This window comes from Zingiber officinale, chromosome 3B (genome assembly GCF_018446385.1).
Source record: "Zingiber officinale cultivar Zhangliang chromosome 3B, Zo_v1.1, whole genome shotgun sequence".
In the NCBI taxonomy this organism is placed as follows: domain Eukaryota; kingdom Viridiplantae; phylum Streptophyta; class Magnoliopsida; order Zingiberales; family Zingiberaceae; genus Zingiber; species Zingiber officinale.
Window position 1 is genome coordinate 20,440,266 of NC_055991.1, and position 23,812 is coordinate 20,464,077.

Sequence of the window (23,812 nt, forward strand, 5' to 3'; positions counted from 1 at the left end):
TTAAGGCTTGGAGCTCAACATATGGCTGCTACCCTGCAGCCATCAGTCGACTTGCAGGCAATCCATGGCTTGTTCATCATCGTCAATTGCCTCCTCCTGCTTCTTCTTCTTCTTCTTCTTCCACCTCTCGTTTTCGCTTCTTCAACTCTCATCCTCCGCGTCAACTGACACAATCTCTGCAAACCAGCCTCTCTCCGGGAACCAAAACATCACCTCCAAAGATGGCAACTTCAGACTTGGCTTCTTCGTGCCGCCAGGTAGCTCCTCTCCCAGCTACTACATCGGCATCTGGTACAATAAGATCTCTGCGTTCACCCCCGTGTGGGTGGCCAACAGAGCCACCCCAGTCACAGACCCAACCACGTCGGAGCTCAGAATCTCCGGCGATGGCAACCTCGTCCTCCTCGCCAACAACTTCAATGCCAGTATCATATGGTCTACTAACTCCGCCACATCCAATTCCACAGTCGTCGCTGTCCTCCTTGATACGGGCAATCTCCAGCTAAGGGACGAATCCAACTCCTCCCTCGTCTTCTGGCAGAGCTTCGACCACCCCACTGACACTCTGCTTCCCGGAGCCAAGTTCGGGTTCAACAAGATCACCAAGAGATCCCAGCGCCTCACGTCCTGGAAGAGCAAAATCGACCCTGCTCCCGGAATCTTCAGCTTCGCGATGGATCAGGAAGGAAGCTTTCAGTACTTCAGCTTTTGGAACTCGTCTCGCACATACTGGACTAGTGGACTGTGGGATGGCCGGATCTTCAGCCAAATACCTGAGTTAGTTCCCGTTTACATATACAACTTCCAAGTGGTCAATGAAACGGATAAGAATTACTTCACGTACAGTGTCAGTAATCCCAACTACTTCAAGTCCAGATGTGTGATAGATCCTGATTCCGGCCAGATCCAGCAACTGACATGGATGGAGAATTCAAACTCGTGGCTGCTCTTCTGGGCTCAACCGAGAAGCAAATGCTCCGTTTATGGGGTCTGCGGGTCTTTCGGCAGCTGCCATGATCTCTCCACGCCATTCTGCACTTGCATTAAAGGTTTCACGATCAAGTCTCAGACAGATTGGAGTTTGGGCGATCGAAGCCAGGGTTGTGAGAGGGTGGCCTCTCTGCAGTGCAGTGGCCAGAACAATTCTGAAGAAGATGGTTTCTTTAAGATGGAAAATGTTAGATTACCTGACAACTCCCTCAGTTTGGCCATGCTTGGGAACTCCCAAGATTGTGAACAAGCTTGCTTGAGTAATTGCTCTTGTAATGCTTATTCCTTCAACTCCACTGGGTGCTTTGTTTGGCATGGAGAATTACTCAATCTTCAGGAAGAACTTAATGAGCTTGGTGCAGGCACTCTTTACCTGCGCTTGGCTGCCTCTGAGTTTCAAACTTCTGAAATCAACAAGAAGAGAATGGTAGCACACATCTCTGCCGGGGTCATCGTGCCATCTGTTGTAGTTTGTTTGTTCATAATTGGGGCTTTGGTATGGAAGAGAGAGAGGAAGAGAGCTATTCAAAACTCAAAAGTTGTGCAGAATTCTTTGGTTTCCTTCATGTATGATGAGCTGAGGATTGCCACCAAAAACTTCTCCGAAAAGCTTGGAGCAGGGGGCTTTGGGTCCGTGTTTAAAGGGTCGTTGCCTGGCTCAATTGATATTGCTGTGAAGAAGCTCGAGGGTCTTTACCAAGGCGAGAAGCAGTTCCGAGCCGAGGTGAGCACACTAGGAGCCATTCAACATGTAAACCTCATTAGGCTAATCGGCTTTTGCTCTCAAGGGACCAAGAAGTTGTTGGCCTATGAGTTCATGCCAAGCGGTTCGTTAGCTGATCACCTTTTTCGTAGCAACTTGAATGTTTTGGACTGGAAAACAAGATATCAAATCGCTATTGGAACTGCAAGAGGATTAGCCTATCTCCATGAGCAATGCAGGGACAACATCATACATTGTGACATTAAGCCAGAGAACATCCTGTTGGATGATGCACTTTTGCCAAAAGTAGCTGATTTTGGTCTAGCAAAGCTGGTTGGAAGGAACTTTAGCAAAGTTCTCACGACCATTCGAGGAAGTAGAGGGTACATTGCGCCCGAATGGATTTCAGGTATGCCCATCACTACAAAAGTAGATGTTTACAGCTACGGAATGATGTTGTTCGAGATCATATCAGGAAAAAGAAACCTAATGCATACGGGAGAAAGTAGTTTCGAGTTCTTCCCCTTAGTCGCAACAAACAAACTCGTAATCGGAGATGTCAAAACTTTGCTTGACCAAAGGCTAGAGGGTAAAGCCAACTCAGAAGAGTTTGAAATAGCTTGTAAACTTGCTTGCTGGTGCATTCAAGATGACGAGAACTCGAGGCCAACGATGAGTCAAATTGTTCAAGCTCTAGAGGGCAATTTAGATGTCGGCATTCCTCCTGTTCCAAGGTCACTCCAAGCCCTAAATGAGTCATGGACCAGGAGCATCAATTCCTCTAGTTCACATCAGGACTAAGGATTTCTGTGTGACTTCAATGAGTCCTCAGATAAGGAGTGCTGCAACTTAAATCCTGTATAAGTTCCAATAAAATCAGGAGAAATAGTTGTAGTGAGTTCATATTTTTTTTAATTTTATTTTTGCATAATTTATTGTATTTGGACTTTAAATCTGCATGTGATGGTTGTTTGCCAATGAAGTGAGAGCAAGTCATATTGTGTTTATTTCAGATTCTAAATTCGTATTCAGATTTTTCAGATATGGTTCTCTTCACATGCAGCAAGCATCCCCTGAATTCTACTCAAATGTATGAAACAAATTGAGAATTTAGGGGAGACATGAAAGAAAAAAAATTAGGGTTTGCTTTATTATGAATATTAAATTAATGAAAAGTTACGCAGTAAATTACTTATATATAGTAAGGTTAAATATTAAAAAAAAACTAATCTATCTTGGATAGTTAATAAATATAAAATCTAATAATAATAATATAATTTAACGTCTTCTCTCAAACACATGATGTTACAGTTAGAAACATTGAGAGTTTATTAGATAAAAAATGAAAGTGTAAAATAGAATATATCTTGGTAAATATATAAATAATTTGTAGATTAGAAGGGCAAATGATAATTTGACGGTGTCAAGCTGAAGATAATGACGAATAATGTGACAATTAATTTCAATATATTTTATTCACTCATGAAAAATTGAATTACGCGCAATTTGAATAATACTCTGATTATCACAATATAACGGAGTAAGTTGATGAAGAGAGATACTCATATCTGTAAGCAACCAACGCAATCAATTATCTTACAAGTAGTTGAGGTTATGACATGATACTCATCTTCTATGGAAGATCTAGAAATAATATCTTATTTCTTATTTTTCTAAGAAATGAGGGAATCACTAAGAAAAATGTAAAAATAGTGGTAAATTTATGATCCGTGGAATCACAAGCTCAATTAATATCAAAGTATACACGCATCTCTAGATATAAAGTAGAAGAAAATAAAAGGCTTTGAAATTGTGTGTCTCGAAGATACGTGAGAATACGAATAATAACAACTCAATGAACTATAGTTGGTGTAGTGACAAATTGACTAACCACATGAACAACATGTGCAATATCTGGATGAGTCATGGTGAGATAAACTAAGCTCCCAACAATAGTTCGGTACAAACTAGGATTCGACAAAGGTGGGCTATCAGATGGAGAATACCGAGCATTAGTCTTAATAAGATTATCAATTACTCTATTATCAGTGAAACGTGCATGCTCAAACAAATAAGATATATATTTTGACTGAGATAAAAGATATCCTTTTTGGGAATAGGCGACCTCAATGCCCAGAAAATAGCATAGTATACCCAAGTTTTTCATAGCAAAATAACGAGTCAACTCAGATTTTAAGGAAGCAATTTCATCAAAATCATCACCGATATTAATGATATCATCAACATATAACGATAAAAGAATATGACATTCACTCATATATCTGACAAACAATGTTGAATCATGATTACTAGGATAAAAATCAAGCCAAGTAATCAATATAGAGAACTTTTCAAACCAAGCATAAGGTGCTTGTTTGAGACCATAAAGCGCCTTACGAAGCCTAGAAACCGTTTGTCCCCTAGCGATTGGTAAGAGAGGTGGGGATGAATTGCCTTGTAAAAACAAAAACACCTTTCTTGAAACTTGTAGCTTAATTAACATAATCACTTGTACAAAAAGACATAATACACAAATTAAATAAAAGACAGAGGGACCAAAAGTTACTTGGTTTGCAATGAGAGGATTGCTAAACCAAGACATTTGAAAGCTCTCTAATGTCTCCTTCAGGTGAAGAAGCCTTTTACAGCAGTCAGAGCTTACAACTACAAAGCTAAATTCAATTAAAATCAATTACAAGTGTTGTTCTATAGCTTCTAAGATCAGGACTGTATTTATAACTCTAATCGGGGCACCTGGAAGGGTTCCAGGCACCTGGACATGGATAAAATTTTATGCTCGTCGTAACGGATCGCGCCATGTTGCGATTTGATAGAATTTCTAGTCCGGGTCTTCCTCTCCAGTTTCGCTTGCTTGGGTTCGAGTCTTCTGCTCCGGTTTTGCTCGCTTGGGTGATTTCGGCCATCCAAAATAAGGCTCATTCGAACCCATCTTCTGGCCTTCTCAGGTAACCTTCCACTCCGACTTCTCGTCCCTCAAAAACAGCGGGTGCTTCCTTCTCGTCCGTCAGCATACTCTTCTACAGCACCTCGTCTCTCGGATGCATTGAGCCCATCAACTCTTTCCCGTGCTGTCCTTCTCTCTAACTGCGTCTTTCGCTTGACCTCCTGTGCTCCTAAGTTCCTGTACACTTAGACACAGGGCATCAAAATATAACAGGACCTAACTTGACTTGGTTGATCATATCAAAACTACCACAAGGTACTTATAAAAACTTCACTAGGTTAGTGTGAAGTATCAAGAGGAGATGCCATATAAACTTTTTTCATGAAGATTACCATTTAGAAATACATTCTTGACATCCATCTGAAATATTGTTCATCAAGAAACAGAAACAACATCAGTCAGAGCACGAACAATCATTATTTTAATAATAAGGGCAAATATTTCTTGATAATCCATGTCATACTCTTGAGAATAATCTTTTAGCAATAAGACAAACTTTGTATCATTTGATGGATCCATCATATTTAGTTTTTATCTTATATACCCAATGATAACCAATGGCATGTTTTCCTAGTGACAACAGTGTTGGTCCCTTTGGAGGCCGGCAAGAGGGGAGGGGTGAATTTCCCTACAAAATAAAACCAATAAACCCTTCTCGGATATTCAACTAACTTAAAAGAACTTGTAATTAAAAAGGCAGAGACTAATTAAAACAGAAAATAGACACAGAGGAATTACTTGGTTTGCAATAAGAGGATTGCTAATCCAAGGCAAAGAAGGCGCACTAATTGATTCTCCTCTGGGCGGAGTAGCCTCTTACAGCGTTGAAAGCACAGAAAGAAATAACACAAATGAAAGCACTGAATTACAAGTAGTTGTTCTTGATTATTTTTAAGCTTCTGGACCAAAGCTATATTTATAGTCTTGGTCCGGGCGCCTGGAAGGGTTCCGGGCGCCCTGGGGGGATAAATTTTATCCCCCAACGGTTGGATCGAGTCAAAACTTGATCCTGTTGAAAAGTCGATTCCGGGCGCCCGGAGCCCTAAGGTCAACATAAGTTGACTTTTTGACTCCGGTTCAGCTCGTCTCAGCGTCCGGGTCTTTTGCTTCGGCTCCGTTTGCTTGGGTGATCTCGGCCTTAGGAATAGGGCTCACCCGAACCCATGTTCGGCCTTCTCCTCGAGCAGCCTTCCTTCTCGGTTTCTCGTCCCTCGAGCGCCACGCACGTTCTTCTCGCCCACTTCTTCGGTCACCTCGTCCCTCGGACGCACCGAGCCCGTCGGCTCTCTCCCCGTGCCGTCCTTCTCGCTAGCCGCGTCTTCCGCTCGACTTCCTGTGTTCCTAAGCTCCTGCACACTTAGACACAAGGGTTAAACAAACGCAGGACCTAACTTAGCTTGTTTGATCACATCAAAACACCTTGGGGTTCCAACAAATCCCATGTATGAATATGATGTAGAACAGTAAGTGTAAGTATGCCAGGTTGATTTTGATGTGATCAACCGAGTTAAGTTAGGTCTTGTATCTTTTTAATGTCTTGTGTCTAAGTGTGTAGGAACTTAGGAGTACAAGAAGTCAAGTGAAAAATACAAGGGATGAGAAGGATGACATGGGAAGTGAATCGACATGCTTAGAGTGTATCTGAGGCACGAAAGTTATGAAAGAGTATACCGGTGGGTGAGAATGACAGACGCGACAATTCTGAGGGAGGAGAAGTTGGGGAGGAAGCTTGATCGAGGAGAAAGTTAGAGTTAAATTTGGGTGAACTCAACTCCGGGCGATTGGAGCATCACCCAAGTGAGCGTGAAGAAAAGAATAGTCAATGTGTAATTGACCATTCAATGAGCAATGCTCAAGGCACCTTTAATGGCTGTGAAGGTGCCTTGAGCATCAGTAGCATCGCTGTCGAAAAAGACATTGGAGGTGTTGGTGCAGCGGGGCCGGCAAGAGGGGGTGAATTGCCTGAAAATAAGAGTATACCCTCCTTTAGACTTTCAACTTAAAATAATAGCAACTATAAAAATAATGAAATAACAGAAAAGAAAAGGGAGACAGAAATTTAACTTGGTGACAACCAAGATGGTTGTTAATCCAAGGCAGTTGAACAACTCCACTAGCAGAGTCTCATTCATTGTAGGTGGAGAAGCCTTTTTACACTTAGAACACTCACTAGTTGCTAGGAATTGATTACAGAGTTAAATGCTTGAATGAATGAATATTTCCTAGCTCTAGGGGACTTTAAATAGCTCCTGGAAATCCTATCTCGAAGGTCCAAGGCACCTCCAACAAGGTTTAATGCGCTTCTAACCAAGTCAAGCGGATAAAACTTTATCCGCGCTTAAATGGCCGAGTTGACTAGCTTGGAGGTGCCTTAAGCTGTGTTGAAGGCGCCTCAAACTGCTTGAGGCGCCTCCAACCAGTATGAGGCGCCTCAGTCCAGTGTGAGGCGCCTCAGGACTATTTTCCAGCTCCTTTTCACTTCGCTTTAGCTTCCGATGCTCCGATTTTTTGGGTGATTGCAGCCAACCGGAATAGGGCTCATCCGAATTCAATTCCCGGCCTTCTCCTCGAGCAAGCTTCCGTCCCGACTTTACGTCCCTCGAACGTCGCACACGTTCTTCTCTCCCACCGGTATACTCTTCCGCAGCTCTCTCGTCCTTCGGACGCACCGAGCCCGTCGGCTCCCTTCCCGTGCCGTCCTTCTCGTTAGCTGTGTCTTCCGCTCGACTTCCTGTGCTCCTAAGCTCCTGCACACTTAGACACAGGGATAAAAAATAAACAGGACCTAACTAACTTGGTTGATCACATCAAAACAACCACGGGGTCCAACAATCTCCCCCTTTTTGATGTACATCAACCCAAGTTTGAGTTAGGGAAAAAAATAGACAGGTAGTAATTTAAAGAAATTACAAAACTAACATTTAAAGTCTAAATTTGCAATTAAACTAAATTGCAACATGCATAAAATTTAGTTCTAATACTAATTGTTGAAAAGCAAAGTAAAATAAAGTTAACCAAAGTTTAGTTTACTTCCCCCTAAACCTAACTTGTATCTATTTTTCCCCCTTTGATCACAGTAAAAACGGGGTATAAAATATGTCAAAATAAATTCTAAGGTAATTAAGAAGAGATTTGAAAAAGATAAAAAATTCTAAGTCTTTCTAAAAAGTTCTAAGTCTTTTGAAAAAAATTTCTAAGATTTTCCTTAACTTTTTACAAAAATTTTTAAGTGAAACCAAAAAGAATTTTAACTTTAGAAGACTTTTTAGTTTAGGCAAAAAAGTTCTAAAGATTTTCCAAGTAAAAAATTTTAAACAAGAATATTTTCCTAAGTATGAAAATATTTTTTGAAAAATTTCAAAATTTTTTTGAAGCATTATCTAATTTTAATTTTAATGCTTTAATAAGAAGTTAATTAAACATTTCATTTCAATATTTTGGTTTCCAGGTCGTGGCGAGACACTAGACCTTCTTGGTTATTGGAGCAACAACCACTTCATTGGACAAAGCCTCAAAAGAAATTATCTGTTTAATTTTTCTTCTGAAATCCTTAATTTAAAGAAAAAAATCAGTCTAAAACAGATTTTGGAACCCAATAAAGGTTCCTTCTTACTGGATTAATTATAAACTTAGGGGTACATAGTTTCTAGAAATTTTCCTAAGTTGTCCCTGATGTTTTCTAATGTACTAATTTAATTTTCCATAAATCCTTAGTTTAGATTTTGGAAATTTATTTAAGCATGCATTATTTTTCAATTTCTCAATTTCAATTTTTTATTTTTTATTTTCTAAATTTAAATTATCATACATTTCTAGGTGGCATGCTTTTGCTAAGTTCAATTTTAATTCAGCATTTTCTTTTTCTAATTTTGCTAGATCTTTCATAAGCAATTTGATAAATCGAAATGACTGAGTAGGAGTGAGATCACGTACCTTACTTACCTTAAGCGGTGATGCTCCCCCTTCGTCGTAGCTTTCTTCTTCTTCTGATGTTCCTCCCCCTTCATTTATGCTCATCTCTGAGCTTAAGTCATCTTCGAAGAGATGGTTGGCCATTAGTGCTAATCCTGAGAAGGCTTCGGCTTCTGATTCGGAGGATGAAGAATCATCCCAAGTGGCCTTCAGACTCTTGCGTGCAGATGACGTCGATCTTTGAGGCTTCTCCTTGCGCCTTTTCTTCAACTTGGGGCAGTCATCCTTGATATGCCCTTCCTCGTTGCAGTTGTAGTATCGAACTGTCCTTCTGTTCCATTGATGTTTCTTCGGCTGCGATTTAAACTTATTAGTTTTAACGAACTTATTTAATTTTCTTACTAGAAGAGCCACTTCAGTTTCATCGATTGACGCTTCAGAGTCGGGATCGTCCTTTTCGGCTTATAGGGCAATGTTGAGGTTCGACTTTTCTACTTATTTAGGCTCTGCAATTCAAGACTCGTGAAGTTCAAAGGTAGAGAATAAACTTTCTAAATTACTTACCTCAAAGTCCTTAGAGATGTAGTAAGCATCTACTAAGGAAGTCCATTCTGGAGTTCTGGAGAAGGCGTTGAGTGCATACCGAATGAAATCTCGATTCGTTACCGTTTCGCCGAGATTTGTCAGTTGCGTTATCAGCTCCTTGATCCTCGCTTGGAGTTGCGCAACCTTCTCACTGTTGTTCATCAGGAGGTTTGTTAGTTGTGTCCGGAGGATGTCGCGCCTTACTAGCTTAGCTTCCGAGGTACCTTCGTGAATTTTTAGGAATTTATCCCAGAGGTCTTTAGCGAAATCGTAGCTCTCGATCCGACTTACCTCTTGGGACAGAAGCATGCTAAGTAGGTGGAATTCTGCCTTTCCGTTGGCCATAAAATTGACCTGCTCCTTCTTCGTCCAGTTGCATTCTTCTTTGTCTTTCGGCATTGTATATCCATATTTCATTATTAAAAGAATATCGAATTCGGTCTTAAAACATACCTCCATTTTGCGTTTCCACGTAGTGAAGTCTCCGTCGAACTTCGGGGGATGAATGTTCGCTCCGGTCATTGTTTTGATCTTTGTGCTTCAGTTGGCGGTTAGTCCTTCTGAGGCGGTCGGGCTTTGATACCACTTGTTGGTGCAGCAATGCCGGCAAGAGGGGGGTGAATTGCTTGAAAATAAGAGTATACCCTCCTCTAGACTTTCAACTTAAAATAATAGCAACTATAAAAATAATGAAATAACAGAAAAGAAAAGGGAGACAAAAATTTAACTTGGTTACAACCAAGACGGTTGTTAATCGAAGGCGGTTGAACAGCTCCACTAGCAGAGTCTCCTTCACTGTAGGCGGAGAAGCCTTTTTACACTTAGAACGCTTATTAGTTGCTAGGAATTGATTATAGAGTTGAATGTTTGAATGAATGAATATTTCCTAGCTCTAGGGGCCTCTAAATAGCTCCTGAAAATCCTATCTCGAAAGTCCAAGGCGCCTCTAACCAAGTCAAGCGAATAAAACTCTATCTGCGAGCAAACAGTCGAGTTAACCAGCTTGGAGGCGCCTCAAGCTGTGTTGAAGGTGCCTCAAACTACTTGAGGCGCCTCCAACCAGTATTAGGTACCTCAGTCCAGTGTGAGGTGCCTCAAACAAGTGTGAGGCACCTCAAGACTGTTTTCCAACTCCTTTCCACTTTGCTTTAGCTTCCGATGCTCCGATCTTTTGGGTGATTGCGGCCAACCAGAATAGGGCTCACCCGAACTCAATTCCCGGCCTTCTCCTCGAGTAGGCTTCTATCTCGTCTTTACATCCTTCGAAAGTCGCACACGTTCTTCTCGCCCACCGGTGTACTCTTCCGCAGTTCTCTCTTCCTTCGGACGCACCAAGCCCGTCGACTCCCTTCCTGTGCCGTCCTTCTCGCTAGCTGCGTCTTCTGCTCGACTTCCTGTGCTCCTAAGCTCTTGCACACTTAGACACAGGGATAAAAAAACAAACAGGACCTAACTAACTTGATTGATCATATCAAAATAATCATGGGGTCCAACAGGAGGTGCCTCCGTTAGACTGAAGGCACATGGATGAATAGTGCCGAGGTGCCTCCAATTGTTAGTTAGAGCCCTAGAGCCAATCATTTTATGATTGTATGGACTCATTATATCATATTCTTGTATATTAATAAAGGCATTTGGATTTTGGTTATTATACTTACTTGTATTGGTGTCAAATAAACTAAGTATAATAATGTCCTTGAGTAGATGGTTCTCACCTATATCAATCGGTTAGTTGAACCGATAGTGAGATGATATAGGGAACACTACTCTTAATCATTCCTAGTCGAGTATTAACATTCAGGGACAATGTTAATGTAATAAGACTAACATGTAGGTCAACTCGATGACTTGATCTCACAAGTCATGGATATAGAGATATCAAGTTGACACATGGGTATACATTAGAGAATGTATACTGAATGACCCGCCATGAGAAAGTATCATGGATCATTATATGAGTGTCATATACTTTCTCATGTGGCTATTAGTATGACTACTAGTCCTTAGACCTGAAGTCACCATAGATCCCTACAATAAGGAGTTATGTACTTTGGTTTCGTCTAACGTCACCCGTAACTGGGTGAACTATAAAGGCGATTACTGGGTATGTAACGAATTATGCAGAGGGATGTGAGTGATGTAGATGGGATCTATCCCTCCTATATGACGGGAGTGACATCGATATTCTTGATAGAGTAAGACCACGAAGTGTATGGCCATACCCAAATGAGTCAATATGAGATATTGAGCTCATTTGATTGAGTGAGTCTACTTGGAGTTTAAGATTTAGATTGGTCAGAGGATGACACGGTCTATGCCTCACATTGATCAATCTAGATGTCTAGGATAGAAGGACACTTGTCATATATTGTGAGGAGTCACAATTAATAGTCACAAGGTGATGTTGGATCTCAACATTCTTGTAACTTGGGTAGCAATGATGTATTGCTAGATGCCGCTTGATCCTGTCCGAATCGTCGAACCAAAGGACGCTGGGCACGTGGCGCGCTCCTAGTCGATGGCATAGGCCTCCGAAGCTCCCGCGAACCTGCACAGAAGTCGGGCCGGGAAGGGGTTCCCGGCGGCGACCCTCCGACGCTCAAGTCAGGCAAGCAAACAGTGGAAAAGAGTGGCTTCAGAGATGTTTCACGCTACCTCCGGCGAAGTCTGCGGCTCTTTATATAGAGTGGTGAAAGAGCTTCTACACGCCCACCGAGGCATGTACGTGTCCGCAGCCCATACCTCGGTATGTGTTTGTCAGAAAGCTTACCTGACGCCATACTGCAACAGTCCCATCGCGCCTTTGATGGGACAACAGAACACCCCGTTGTCAGACTAGGAGTATGGCTTAGCCATACGACTTGACGGCTGTCAGCAGATGTTCCGGTCACTATTTACCCCTCGCCGGCCAGGACATCCGCACGGCCGACGAGACGAAGAACGCCGTCCGGACGACCCTAATTCCCTGCGCCGGCCGGGCGGCGCGCCCATTACGTCCTACCTTCTCTTAGGCCTTCCGCTCGGCCATTGTTTACCATTTCATTGAGCGTCGGAACCCCGATTCCTGTCAGGGTGCCTTTTACTATCAGATGTTTACTGGCAGACCGATCGGCCCGAACTTTTCTCATGAGTCCGGTCAGCTCACCTTTCTCCGACAGACCACCTGGCCTTTTGACCTCCACGTGGCGTTGACCCCTCGTTAGGGGTCCCGGGCTCTTACCACCGGATCACTTGCCTTCCCCTCGAGTCTAGTCGAAGGAGGCGAAGTCCGACTGACTGGACTGCCGACCTGACTGAGCAATGATCACTGCATTAGGCCGCTCGGCCAGGCATATGTATACTCATCCGTTTGGCGGTATCTTGTCCGTGCCTCTACTACCCATCACGTGCGCTGCGCACGGTAAAAGGAGCTCCTTAAATGCGACCAGTATCCTGCTGACACGTGGCGATCGTGCGTTTGTCAGCGTATGGCGGTGGCGTCACTTCCGATGGGACAGCCGCCGTTTGAAATGAACGGCTGGATGATGACCTCGTTATCGACGACCTGGATCGGACGGTGTAAATTGATCGCGGCCGCCCTTATAAAGCTCCCGATCCCAGCTCTTCGCCGCATTTCGACCTTATCGTCTCCAGCCATCCCTCTGTTCCTTTTTTCCGGCGACCTTGCGTTTCAGCTCTCCGACGACTCTACAGCCTCCTTCGATCGTCTTCTTCGCCCGTAAGGATTCCTTTTCCTTGCTGCCCTCCTTTTTTCTCTCTATTAGCTATTTCTTTCATCATCTCGCATTCTTTCCCTATTTCTACTTCTCCCTCCTTCCATCGCGCGTCCATCCCTAGCCTTATACCATGACCAACACCTCACAGCCGACGGGTGGTGCTCCGGGTCTTTGGTATTCGACCATGGAAAGCCGGTTCGACGAGGAGGACGCCTTGCGCCTCACTCGAACATATGATCTGCCGACCGACCACCAAATAGTGTTAGCCACACCGGCCGATCGGCCTGACGAACCGCCGCCCGGCACCGTTCTATTCTTCCGAGACTAATTTTTGGTCGGGCTACGTCCCCCCCCCCCCACAAGTTCTTCTTACAAATTTGCAATTATTTTCGCATTCCGCTCGGCCAGGTAGTCCCCAACTCCATTAGGCTGTTGAGCGGAGTGATAGTCCTTTTTAAACTGAACAACATCCCCCTCGAGCCCAAGATTTTTCACTACTTTTTTTATCCCAAGCAAGCCGAGTGGGGTACCTTTATTTTCCAGTCTAGGATAGGCTTCGTCCTCTTTGACAATATGCCGAACTCCAACAAACATTGGAAGGAGCATTTTTTCTATGTGCGTTTTCCCGAGCGGCCAACTTTTCGTACCAAGTGGCAGACGGCGATGCCGGCGCAACCGGAGCTCGGCAAATTTAGAGGTGATGCGGCCTACCTTCATGCGGCCGAGCGGTTGGTGGGTCAGCGCTATCACATTGACAAGCTACTCCTCCCAGGAGTAATGTATATATTCGGCCTGTCTTCCACCGCAGCCGATCTGCCCTGCAGCATGAGTAAGCAATTCTCGTCCCTCCTTTTTCTTTTGTTCTAATTGATTTAATCTTTGTTTCTGCAGCTGAAGTTATGTGGCGCGCTAAGGCGACCGAGAAGCTCAAATTGAAAGCCGCTCAGATTGAGGCGGTGAAGAACAAGGAGGTTGCCGAGCGGGGCCTTGATCCAGCCGATCCGACCGACGAATCAGGTGAGGGAACTCGGGATGCCCCTGAAGCCTTAGCCGCTGCTACCTCTCACGACGAGGCAGCGGACGGCACTGCACCTTCTAACCAAGCTGAGGTAGAGGGCCGTTCGGCCGATGATGTTCCGTTAGTCACTCGGAAGCGCCGACGACCGGCATCTGCCTCTGCCTGAACTCCACTTGATGAGCCACAGCCCGAGCGGGGTGCGGATGCTCCGGTGTTGTCCGGGACGGTCTCCCTAGAGAGTACCCCGACCCCACATGGCTCTCCGAGGGCAAGCTCTGAGGTGCCGCCGTCCAGCCCTTCAAGAACTCTGCGCCGTATCAGGCGTTTGGGCGAGCTTCCTTCCTCGTCCACCGGTGGGCCATCCGGTAAGGCCGCTGCTTCTCAGAGCGAGCCGAGCGGCCAGAATTTAATTAAAACCGTTCTGCGCCTTCCTTCGAAGGCGTACATGGCTGCTGCTGATCGGCCAATGGTCCCTGAGCAGCAGATCACCTTGACGGGCCCTCTTGCTCAAGCTTGGGTGGATGCTCGGCGTCGAATAGCCATGCTGACTCCCGGGCAGCTTGGCGACAGCAATCTACAACAGGCCACCGGGGTATGCTCTTTTTCTTTGTTTGCGTATTTGAATTATGTTTTTAACCTGTTCACACTTGCTAGCAGAACTGGGTGGAGCAGATCGCCATTAGCGATCGGTTGGCCGAGCTGGAGGATGAGTTGAAAAAACTCAAGGCCGCGGGGGACAGCCAACAGTCGGCGGCCGCTCTGGAGAAGGCCAAAAAATTACTGGAAGCCGAACGGAAACGAGCTTCCGAGCTGGCGAGCAAGGTCGTTCGGCTTGAAGCGATGGTCAAACAACGAGATAAGGAGATCAAGACGACGACCACTCGGAAGCGCTAGGCCATTGATGACATGGACCGTATGAAGGTGGAGATCAGAGGGCTGGAGCAACGCATCAAGGATCTAGATGCTCTTCTGGCCACCGAGAAGGAGAGCCGCTCGGCCGATCTTCAAAGATTTGATGGAGATTTGAAGGATCTCCAAGCTGCCAGCGACGCTGCCCATGCCGCACTCAAAGAGTATCAAGAGGGGGAGTCAGCCCGCTCTGACGAGGTGAGGAAGGCATTCGTCCGCTCGGATGCCTTTGGGGAGAAGTTTACTGACAAGATCTCCCTCACCTTTGAAGAGGCAATCAAAGCGGCTGTGGGTCATTTAAAGGCCAAAGGACACCTGCCCGCCGAGCTGACCATCCCTCCCGAGTACCTTGCGACTGTGATGGGCGCCATCCCTGATGCTCTTTTTGACTTCGACGCCTGAGGAGTGTTTCTTATGAACATTTTTTTTTGTATCCCCGCCGCTCGGCCAAACTTATTTTCGCTGTAACCTTTTTGGTTAGCCTTGTGCTTAATAGATAATCTTTTCCTTTCCTTCAACTTTTGTTTTGGCAAGCAAATTTTCTCTCGTCATAACTAAAGTGTTCTTTAAAACTCCTCCGCTCGGCACCACGCTTTGTCAGACTTCGATTGTCTTTAATAAGGTCTTTCATCATGCGACTGAGTAGCCGCTCGGCATGAGAACACCCTTCGTTGGTATCGTAATTATCTTTAGTTCTCATTGACCAATCTTTGCTTTGTGCCTTACCCCCCAAGGGGTTTTCCGTATATTTTTGGTAGGCGAGCCGCTTAGCCGTATGTTGGTCTTAACGATCAGGCTATCGTTGATTGTATCATGTGAAAGGCTATCCGCTCGGACGTTTATAGACGCCGGCTCGTCTCTCGATATTTAACGTCGGAGCTCGACGGTCTTCCGCTCGGACGTTTATAGACGCCGGCTCGTCTCTCGATATTTAACGTCGGAGCTCGACGGTCTTCCGCTCGGACGTTTATAGACGCCGGCTCGTCTCTCGATATTTAATGTCGGAGCTTGACGGTCTTCCGCTCGGACGTTTATAGACGCCGGCTCGTCTCTCGATATTTAACGTCGGAGCTCGACAGTCTTCCGCTCGGACGTTTATACGCCACTGCCTCGATATTTAACGCGGAGCTCGGCGGTCTTCCGCTTGGACGGTTTATAGATGCGTCTCTCGATATTTAACATCGGAGCTCGACGGTCTTCCGCCGGGCGTTTATAGACGCCCGCTCGTCTCGATATTTAACGTCGGAGCTCGACGGTCTTCCGCTCGGACGTTTATAGACGCCGGCTCGTCTCTCGATATTTAACGTCGGAGCTCGACGGTCTTCCGCTCGGACGTTTATAGATGCCGGCTCGTCTCTCGATATTTAACGTCGAAGCTCGACGGTCTTCACGGCTAACTTCGATATTGCCGATCGGCGGAACCCTTGGCCATCCTTTGAATTAATTTCGCTTCCTGTATTACAAGGACAAGGGCGACTAGCATATACACAAAAATGAGTTACATTCGTGCACCTTTCATCCAGCTCGATAAGGCTGGAGATGATTTGCACTCCACGGTCGATCCAGCTGCCGCCCGTCTTCATCCTCCAAATAATATGCGTCCGAGCGGAGCTTTTCAATAACCTTGAAGGGGCCCGCCCACGGTGCCTCCAATTTGCCGACGTCGCCGATCGGCTTGACTTTCTTCCAGACAAGATCGCCGACCTGGAATGATCTGGGGATTACACGGCGGTTGTAATTTTGCTTCATCCGTTGCTGGTACGCCATCAGCCGGACGGATGCCTTGGCTCTTTCTTCTTCGACCAGGTCCAGCTCTATGTTCCTCCGCTCGGCGTTGCCCTCATCATAGCTCTGGATCCGAGAGGATTCGACTCCAACTTCAACAGGAATGACCGCCTCGCCGCCATACACCAGGTGGAAAGGCGTGACGCCCGTCCCTTCCTTTGGAGTCGTTCAGATGGCCCATAAGACGCCCGGCACTTCCTCTGGCCAACTTCTTCCCAAATGGTCGAGCCGAGCGCACAGAATACGAAGAATTTCCCGATTGGCTACTTCGGCTAGACCGTTACTTTGGGGATAAGCCACGGACGTGAAGTGTTGCTCGATGTCGTAGCTTTTGCACCAATCCTCTAGCATCTTCCCTGTGAATTGCCGCCCATTGTCGGAAACCAATCGGCGAGGGATGCCGAACCGACAGATAATGTGTTGCCAGATAAATTTTTTGACCATCTGTTCGGTGATCTTGGCTAGCGGCTCGGCCTCCACCCACTTGGAAAAATAATCAACCGCCACTAACAAAAATTTCCGCTGCCCGGTCGCCATCGGAAATGGACCAACAATATCCATTCCCCATTGATCGAACGGACATGAAACTGTTGATGCCTTCATTTCCTCTGCCGGTCGGTGGTTGAAGTTATGGTACTTCTGGCATGAAAGGCATGTCGACACAGTCCGAGCGGCGTCTGCTTGTAAAGTTGGCCAAAAGTATCCAGCTAGCAGGATCTTCTTAGCTAGTGCTCGTCCGCCCGGATGTCCTCCGCACGATCCTTGATGTACTTCTTGGAGGATGTAAGCCGAGTCCTCCGAGCTCACGCATTTCAACAACGGGCGTGAGAAAGCCTTTTTGTAAAGCTGATCGCCGATGAGTGTGAACCGACGGGCCCTCCTCCTTAACAGCTGGGCTTCGTTCCGGTCGGACGGTGTGGCTCCTGAGCGCAAAAACTCCGCGAGGGGTGTTCTCCAGTCACTTGGAAACGTGATGCCTGCCATCCGGTCGATGTGCGCCACCAATAATACTTTTTCAATTGGCTGCTGAATGGCGACCGACGTTATTGAGCTCACAAGTTTGGCTAACTCATCAGCTGTTTGATTTTCTGCTCGGGGTATCTTCTGGACAATAACTTCTCTAAAATCGGCTTTGAGCTTCTCGAAGGCTTCAGCGTAGAGCTTGAGCCGAGCACTATTGATTTCGAAGGTACCAGAGAGCTGCTGAGTGGCCAACTGCGAATCCGAGTGAAGCGTTACCCGACCGGCTCCCACATGCCGGGCAGCCTGCAAGCCAGCTATGAGGGCCTCATACTCTGCTTCATTGTTGGTAGCTTTATAATCCAGCCGGACGGATAAGTGCATCTTTTCTTCTTGAGGGGAGAGCAACAATATTCCAATTCCGCTTCCGAGCCGAGTGGACGACCCATCCACATATATTCTCCACATAGCTTCCGGCTCCGGCCTTTGCACCTCAGTCACAAAATCGGCCAAGGATTGCGCTTTGATCGCCGAGCGGGGCTGGTATTGGATGTCAAATTCACTCAACTCCGTCGTCCATTTGATGAGCCGCCCGGATGCTTCTGGATTCAGCAACACACGCCCCAGCGGGCTATTGGTCTTGACGATAATAGTATGCGCCAGGAAGTATGGACGGAGGCGCCGAGCGGCGAGGACCAGAGCGAAAGCCAGCTTCTCAAGCCCAGTGTAGCGAGATTCAGCATCTTTTAAAATGTGACTAAGGAAATATACAGGCTCCTCCCCGCTCGCCCTCACCAGTGCTGAGCTGATTGCCTGCTCGGTCGAGGATAGATAAATACAAAGTGGTTCACCAATAGTCGGCTTGGCTAATACCGGAAGCGAATTCAGATATGCCTTTAAATCTTCGAATGCCTGATCGCATTCTTTATCCCAGTGAAATTTTGTAGCCTTGCGTAAGATTTTGAAAAAAGGAAGGCTCCGGTCGACGGTTTTGGAGATGAATCTGGACAGAGCGGTTATCCAACCGGTCAAACGTTGCACTTCTCTTGTATTTCTTGGAGGCGGCATATCTTGTAGAGCTTTCACCTTGCTGGGATTTGCTTCGATGCCCCGCTCGGTCACTATGTACCCCAAGAAACGCCCTCCCTTTGCTCCGAACAGGCACTTCTGGGGATTTAGCTTGACTCCATATTTGCGTAGCGTTCGGAAGGTTTCTTCCATATCCTTGTAGAGATCGGGCGCTCGGATGGACTTAATGAGAATGTCGTCCACATAAACTTCTAGATTCCGCCCGATCTGCTCTCTGAATACTTTATTCATCAAGCGTTGATATGTGGCCCCCACATTCTTCAATCCGAACGACATCACATTATAGCAATAAGTGCCGTCGGCTGTCATGAAGCTGACTTTTTCTTGATCTTCACGGGCGAGCGGCACTTGGTGATAACCCTGGTAGGCGTCGAGCATACAGATTAATTCGCAGCCGGCCGTAGAGTACACCAGCTGATCTATCCGGGGCAGAGGATAAAAATCTTTCGGGCAAGCTTTGTTGAGATCCCTGAAATCTATGCATACTCTCCACTTGTTGCCCGGCTTGGAGACTAATACTACGTTCGCCAACCAGCTCGGGAACTGCACTTTGCGTATATGGCCGGCTTCTAGAAGCTTCTCCACCTCCGCCCGGATGATGGCATTCTGCTCGGCGCTGAAATCTCTTTTTCTCTGCTTGACTGGTCGAGCGTCCGGTCGGACATGGAGCTCATGCTGCGCAATACTTGGTGCAATTCCGGGCAGCTCATGTGTCGACCAGACAAAGACATCATAGTTTCTCCGGAGGCATTGGATCAGCTCCTCTTTCTGCTTCTCCTCCAAATCGGATGCAATAAAAGTCTTGGCCTCCGGTCGGGTTGGGTGAATCTGCACTTCCTCTTTTTCTTCATAAATTAAAGAGGGTGGCTTTTCAGTGATGGCGTTTACCTCGATCCGGGGCGCCTTCCGAGTGGAATGGGCTTCTGCCCGGATCATCTCGATGTAGCATCGCCGAGCTGCTAGCTGATCTCCCCGTACTTCTCCCACTTTGTCCTCCACGGGGAACTTGATCTTCTGATGGAAGGTTGAGACGACCGCTCGGAATTCGCTGAGCGCCGGTCGTCCCAAAATGACATTGTAGGACGAGGGAGAGTCGACCACCACGAAGTTTGTTGTCCTTGTCCTCCTGAGCGGCTCTTCTTCCAACGAGATAGCCAGCCGGATCTGTCCGACCGGTTGAACTTCGTTACCCGTAAACCCATAGAGCGGCGTTGTCATGGGTAACAGCTCGGCTCGGTCAATTTGTAGTTGATCGAACACCTTCTTAAATATAATATTGACCGAGCTTCCTGTGTCAATGAATACGCGGTGAATAGTGTAGTTAGCTATTACTGCTTTGATGAGCAGAGCGTCGTCGTGGGGCACTTCAACTCCTTCCAAGTCCCCGGGCCCGAAACTAATTTTGGGTCCTTCCGCTCGTTCTCGGCTACAGCCGACTGCATGAATCTGGAGCTGCCGGACGCTCACCTTTCTAGCTCGGTTGGAGTCTCCTCTGGTCGGCCCGCCAGCAATAACGTTAATCTCACCTCGGGAAGTATTGCTTCTATTTTCCTCTTCCCGAGCGGACGGTCGAGACCGTTCTCTGGACGCTCGGCGATTCTCCTGCCTTGGAGAACGATGCCGATCGGGAGTCTGTTGCTGCTGTGGCCTATCAGCTCGCGTCCGATCGGCTTCATGAGTTCTCTGTCGCCTGTCGACTGAGGGAGACCGTCGTCCGGCATTCCGGGGCACAGGATGAGTCACGAAGGGAAGACTTCGACAATCCCTTGTGTTGTACGTATCCGTCCGGTGGAAGGAGCAGAACATCAGGGTCCATCTCTTCTTTAGCTTGGGCCGGGCGGCAGCTACCTCTTGCACATGGGACCTGGCGTGGGGGGATCGGATTGCTTCGGCCCTTGGTCCTCTAGGCGGCTGATGAGCGGCGTGCTATTTCCGCTCGGCAGGAGGGGCCCGCTCGGTTGGAATTTCTTTTTTTCTGGCCGCTTGCGCTTCTTCCATGTTAATGTATTCGTTCGCCCGGTGTAGCATGTGATCATAGTCTCGAGGCAGCTTTCGGATGAGTGATCGGAAGAAATCCCCATCCACTAGGCCTTGTGTAAAGGCATTCATCATGGTTTCCGAGGTGGCCGTTGGAATGTCCATCGCCACTTTGTTGAACCGCTGGATGTAAGCTCGGAGCGATTCACGGGCTTCTTGCTTGATGGCGAACAGGCTCACGCTTGTTTTCTGGTAGCGTCGACTGCTCGCAAAATGGTGGAGGAAGGCCGTTCGGAACTCCTTGAAGCTAGTGATGGATCCGTCCGGCAACCTCCGAAACCACCGTTGAGCCGATCCCGAGAGAGTGGTAAGAAAAACTCGGCATTTCACTCCATCTGTGTATTGATGGAGCGTAGCTGTGTTATCAAACTTACCCAGATGATCATCTGGGTCGGTTGTCCCATTATACTCGCCGATCGTCGGAGGCACATAATGCTTCGGCAGAGGATCTTGCAGAATAGCCTCTGAAAATTGCCGATTGATCCGCTCGGGTGATGCGTCCGCTCGGGGGGCTTTCCCTTTTCTGTCTTCTCGTCTAGGCATTTCATCCGAAGAAGATCCCCGGTCCCTTTGAGCTGCTGCAGCTTCAGGGGTGCGGAATAAGGCTCGATGAAATGCAACGGTGGCCGGTGGTGCTTCCGCTCGACCACCAGACGCTGATGTTGCTTGCTGCTCTGGCCGCTCGGCTGTGGTTTTCTGCTTTTGCTCCACGAGCTTGGCGGCCCTTATCTCGATCAGAGCGTCGAGTTCTTCGTTCGAGAGCGTCACCATGTGTTGTCGTCCAGCCTCGTCCATTGTTTCCGATCGGATGCAGGAGCGTTCCCACAGACGACGCCAAATTGATCCTGTCCGAATCGTCGAACCAAAGGACGCTGGGCACGTGGCGCGCTCCTAGTCGATGGCGTAGGCCTCCGAAGCTCCGGCGAACCTGCACAGAAGTCGGGCCGGGAAGGGGTTCCCGGCGGTGACCCTCCGACGCTCAAGTCAGGCAAGCAAACAGTGGAAAAGAGTGGCTTCAGAGATGTTTCACGCCAACCTCCGGCGAAGTCTGCGGCTCTTTATATAGAGTGGTGAAAGAGCTTCTACACGCTCACAGAGGCGTGTACGTGTCCGCAGCCCATACCTCGGTATGTGTTTGTCAGAAAGCTTACCTGACGCCATACTGCAACAGTCCCATCGCGCCTTCGATGGGACAACAGAACACCCCGTTGTCAGACTAAGAATATGGCTTAGCCATACGACTTGACGGCTGTCAGCAGATGTTCCGGTCACTATTTACCCCTCGCCGGCCAGGACATCCGCACGACCGGTGAGACGAAGAACGCCGTCCGAACGGCCCTAATTCCCTGCGCCGGCCGGGCGGCGCGCCCATTACGTCCTACCTTCTCTTAGGCCTTCCGCTCGGCCATTGTTTACCATTTCATTGAGCGTCGGAACCCCGATTCCTGTCAGGGCGCCTTTTACTATCAGATGTTTACTGGCAGACCGATCGGCCCGAACTTTTCTCATGAGTCCGGTCGGCTCACCTTTCTCCGATAGACCACCTGGCCTTTTGACCTCCACGTGGCGTTGACCCCTCGTTAGGGGTCCCGGGCTCTTACCACCGGATCACCGCTCATTGCTTATGTTTCTAAAGGAGTTTAGAAACATTGCCAACGTTACAAGAACCTATTGGGTCACACACAAAGAACAAGTGGATGGAGACTAGGTTCATATGATGAACCAATTGGATTAGGTTCATATGATGCACCAAGAATTAGATTCAGATTAATTCAAATTAGACTTATTGAATTAGACTCAATTAGATTCAATTGTTGAATGAGTCTAATTTAAATTTGATTCATTGAGTTAATTTATATTAATGAATTGAGATTCATTAAATTGAAATGGACTTGAATCAAAGGTTGGATTTGACTCAACAAGGAAGAGAATTGGTCAATTTGACTTGACCAAATGGAAGTTGAAACATCAAGTTTGACTTGATGCATTGCCACATCATGAAAGTTGAATCATCCTACATGCCATGGCTAACCTTGCCACATCATCTCCACCTCATGAGGTGTGCCACCTCATGAGGTGTGCCACCTCATGGAGGTTACAACACCTCCCATTTCATTTAATGTGGCCGGCCACATTAAATGAGGGAGTTATGTGTGTGGCCGGCCACACTAAAGGGTGAAATGGTTTTCATTTAGTGGGTATTGATGTGTGGTAATTGTCTCATCTTCTTCCTTGCTTCTTCCTCCTCTTCTCTTGTTGTTGCCATGAGTTCCAAGGGAAGGTGAAGGTGGTTGAGTGGGTTCCAACACAACGGAAGGGTGAAGGTCACAAAGGAGGATACTACTTCTAGAGTGTAAGAGATTCCTTTGCATCCTCTCTATTTCTTCCTTTCAAATCCCATCCGAGAGCTCTAGAAAGTGCTAGCACACTTGGGGCTCTCTTCTCCATCCTTTGAGTGTGAGAGACACTCCTTGTTCGTGTGGATATCATTAGAGGAGTGTCTACGTTGGCACTCTCGAGATCCGGTGTACCGTTGGACGAGCGGGATTTGCGAGGGCACGCTTCAAGGGTAAACTTCTTAACATGTAGATCTAGATATTTAAAACTCGTACTCATAATTTTTCGTTCGGTTTTCCTTGCACGGATCTACGGCTTTGGGTGATTCGGGGTTTCCGCGACGCGAAAAGCGGTTTTCGCGGCCCGAAAAACCCAACAGTGGTATCAGAGCCACGTGCAAGGCTTGTACGAGTTTAATTTTTGGTTTTATGAAAACTAAACCTTCTGTGATTTTCTATAAAAATTTAGTTTTTTATGTTTTTATGGGTAATTTTTCCGTAGAAGCGAAGCACAAGTATCTCGGTACTTGTAGGCTTCGGCTACCGGGAAGTTTTTCCTTAAACGACTTCGTTTTTACCCCAAATCCGTTTGGGACAGCGGGCTTGGGTGCCATTAGATCGCAAAGGAGTAACTCACGATGGTTAGATCGTGGGTAGGGGTACTGCCCCTAACCCCGCAAGGGGATTTGCTCCGCGATTGCGCCTAAAAACGAAACCGTCGGGAAGATTTTTCCGAACGGCAATGTCTCGACCCAAATCATTTTGGGATAGCGAGTTTAGGCGCTGTTGGATCGCAAGGAACCCTCG

General features: G+C 46.9%; 1 protein-coding gene across 1 annotated transcript; it reads left to right on the forward strand.

The window, feature by feature from the left end:
- Nucleotides 1-2,690, forward strand: LOC122056100 (G-type lectin S-receptor-like serine/threonine-protein kinase At2g19130). The gene has a single exon (XM_042617887.1). The coding sequence runs from the start codon at nucleotides 65-67 to the stop codon at nucleotides 2,492-2,494; it is 2,430 nt and encodes an 809-aa protein (XP_042473821.1). The 5' UTR covers nucleotides 1-64; the 3' UTR covers nucleotides 2,495-2,690.
- Nucleotides 2,691-23,812: the final 21,122 nt, after the last annotated feature.

Excerpts from the sequence above, each read along its gene's own strand:
- LOC122056100 (XM_042617887.1), top strand. The coding sequence starts at position 65 with ATGGCTTGTTCATCATCGTCAATTGCCTCCTCCTGCTTCTTCTTCTTC.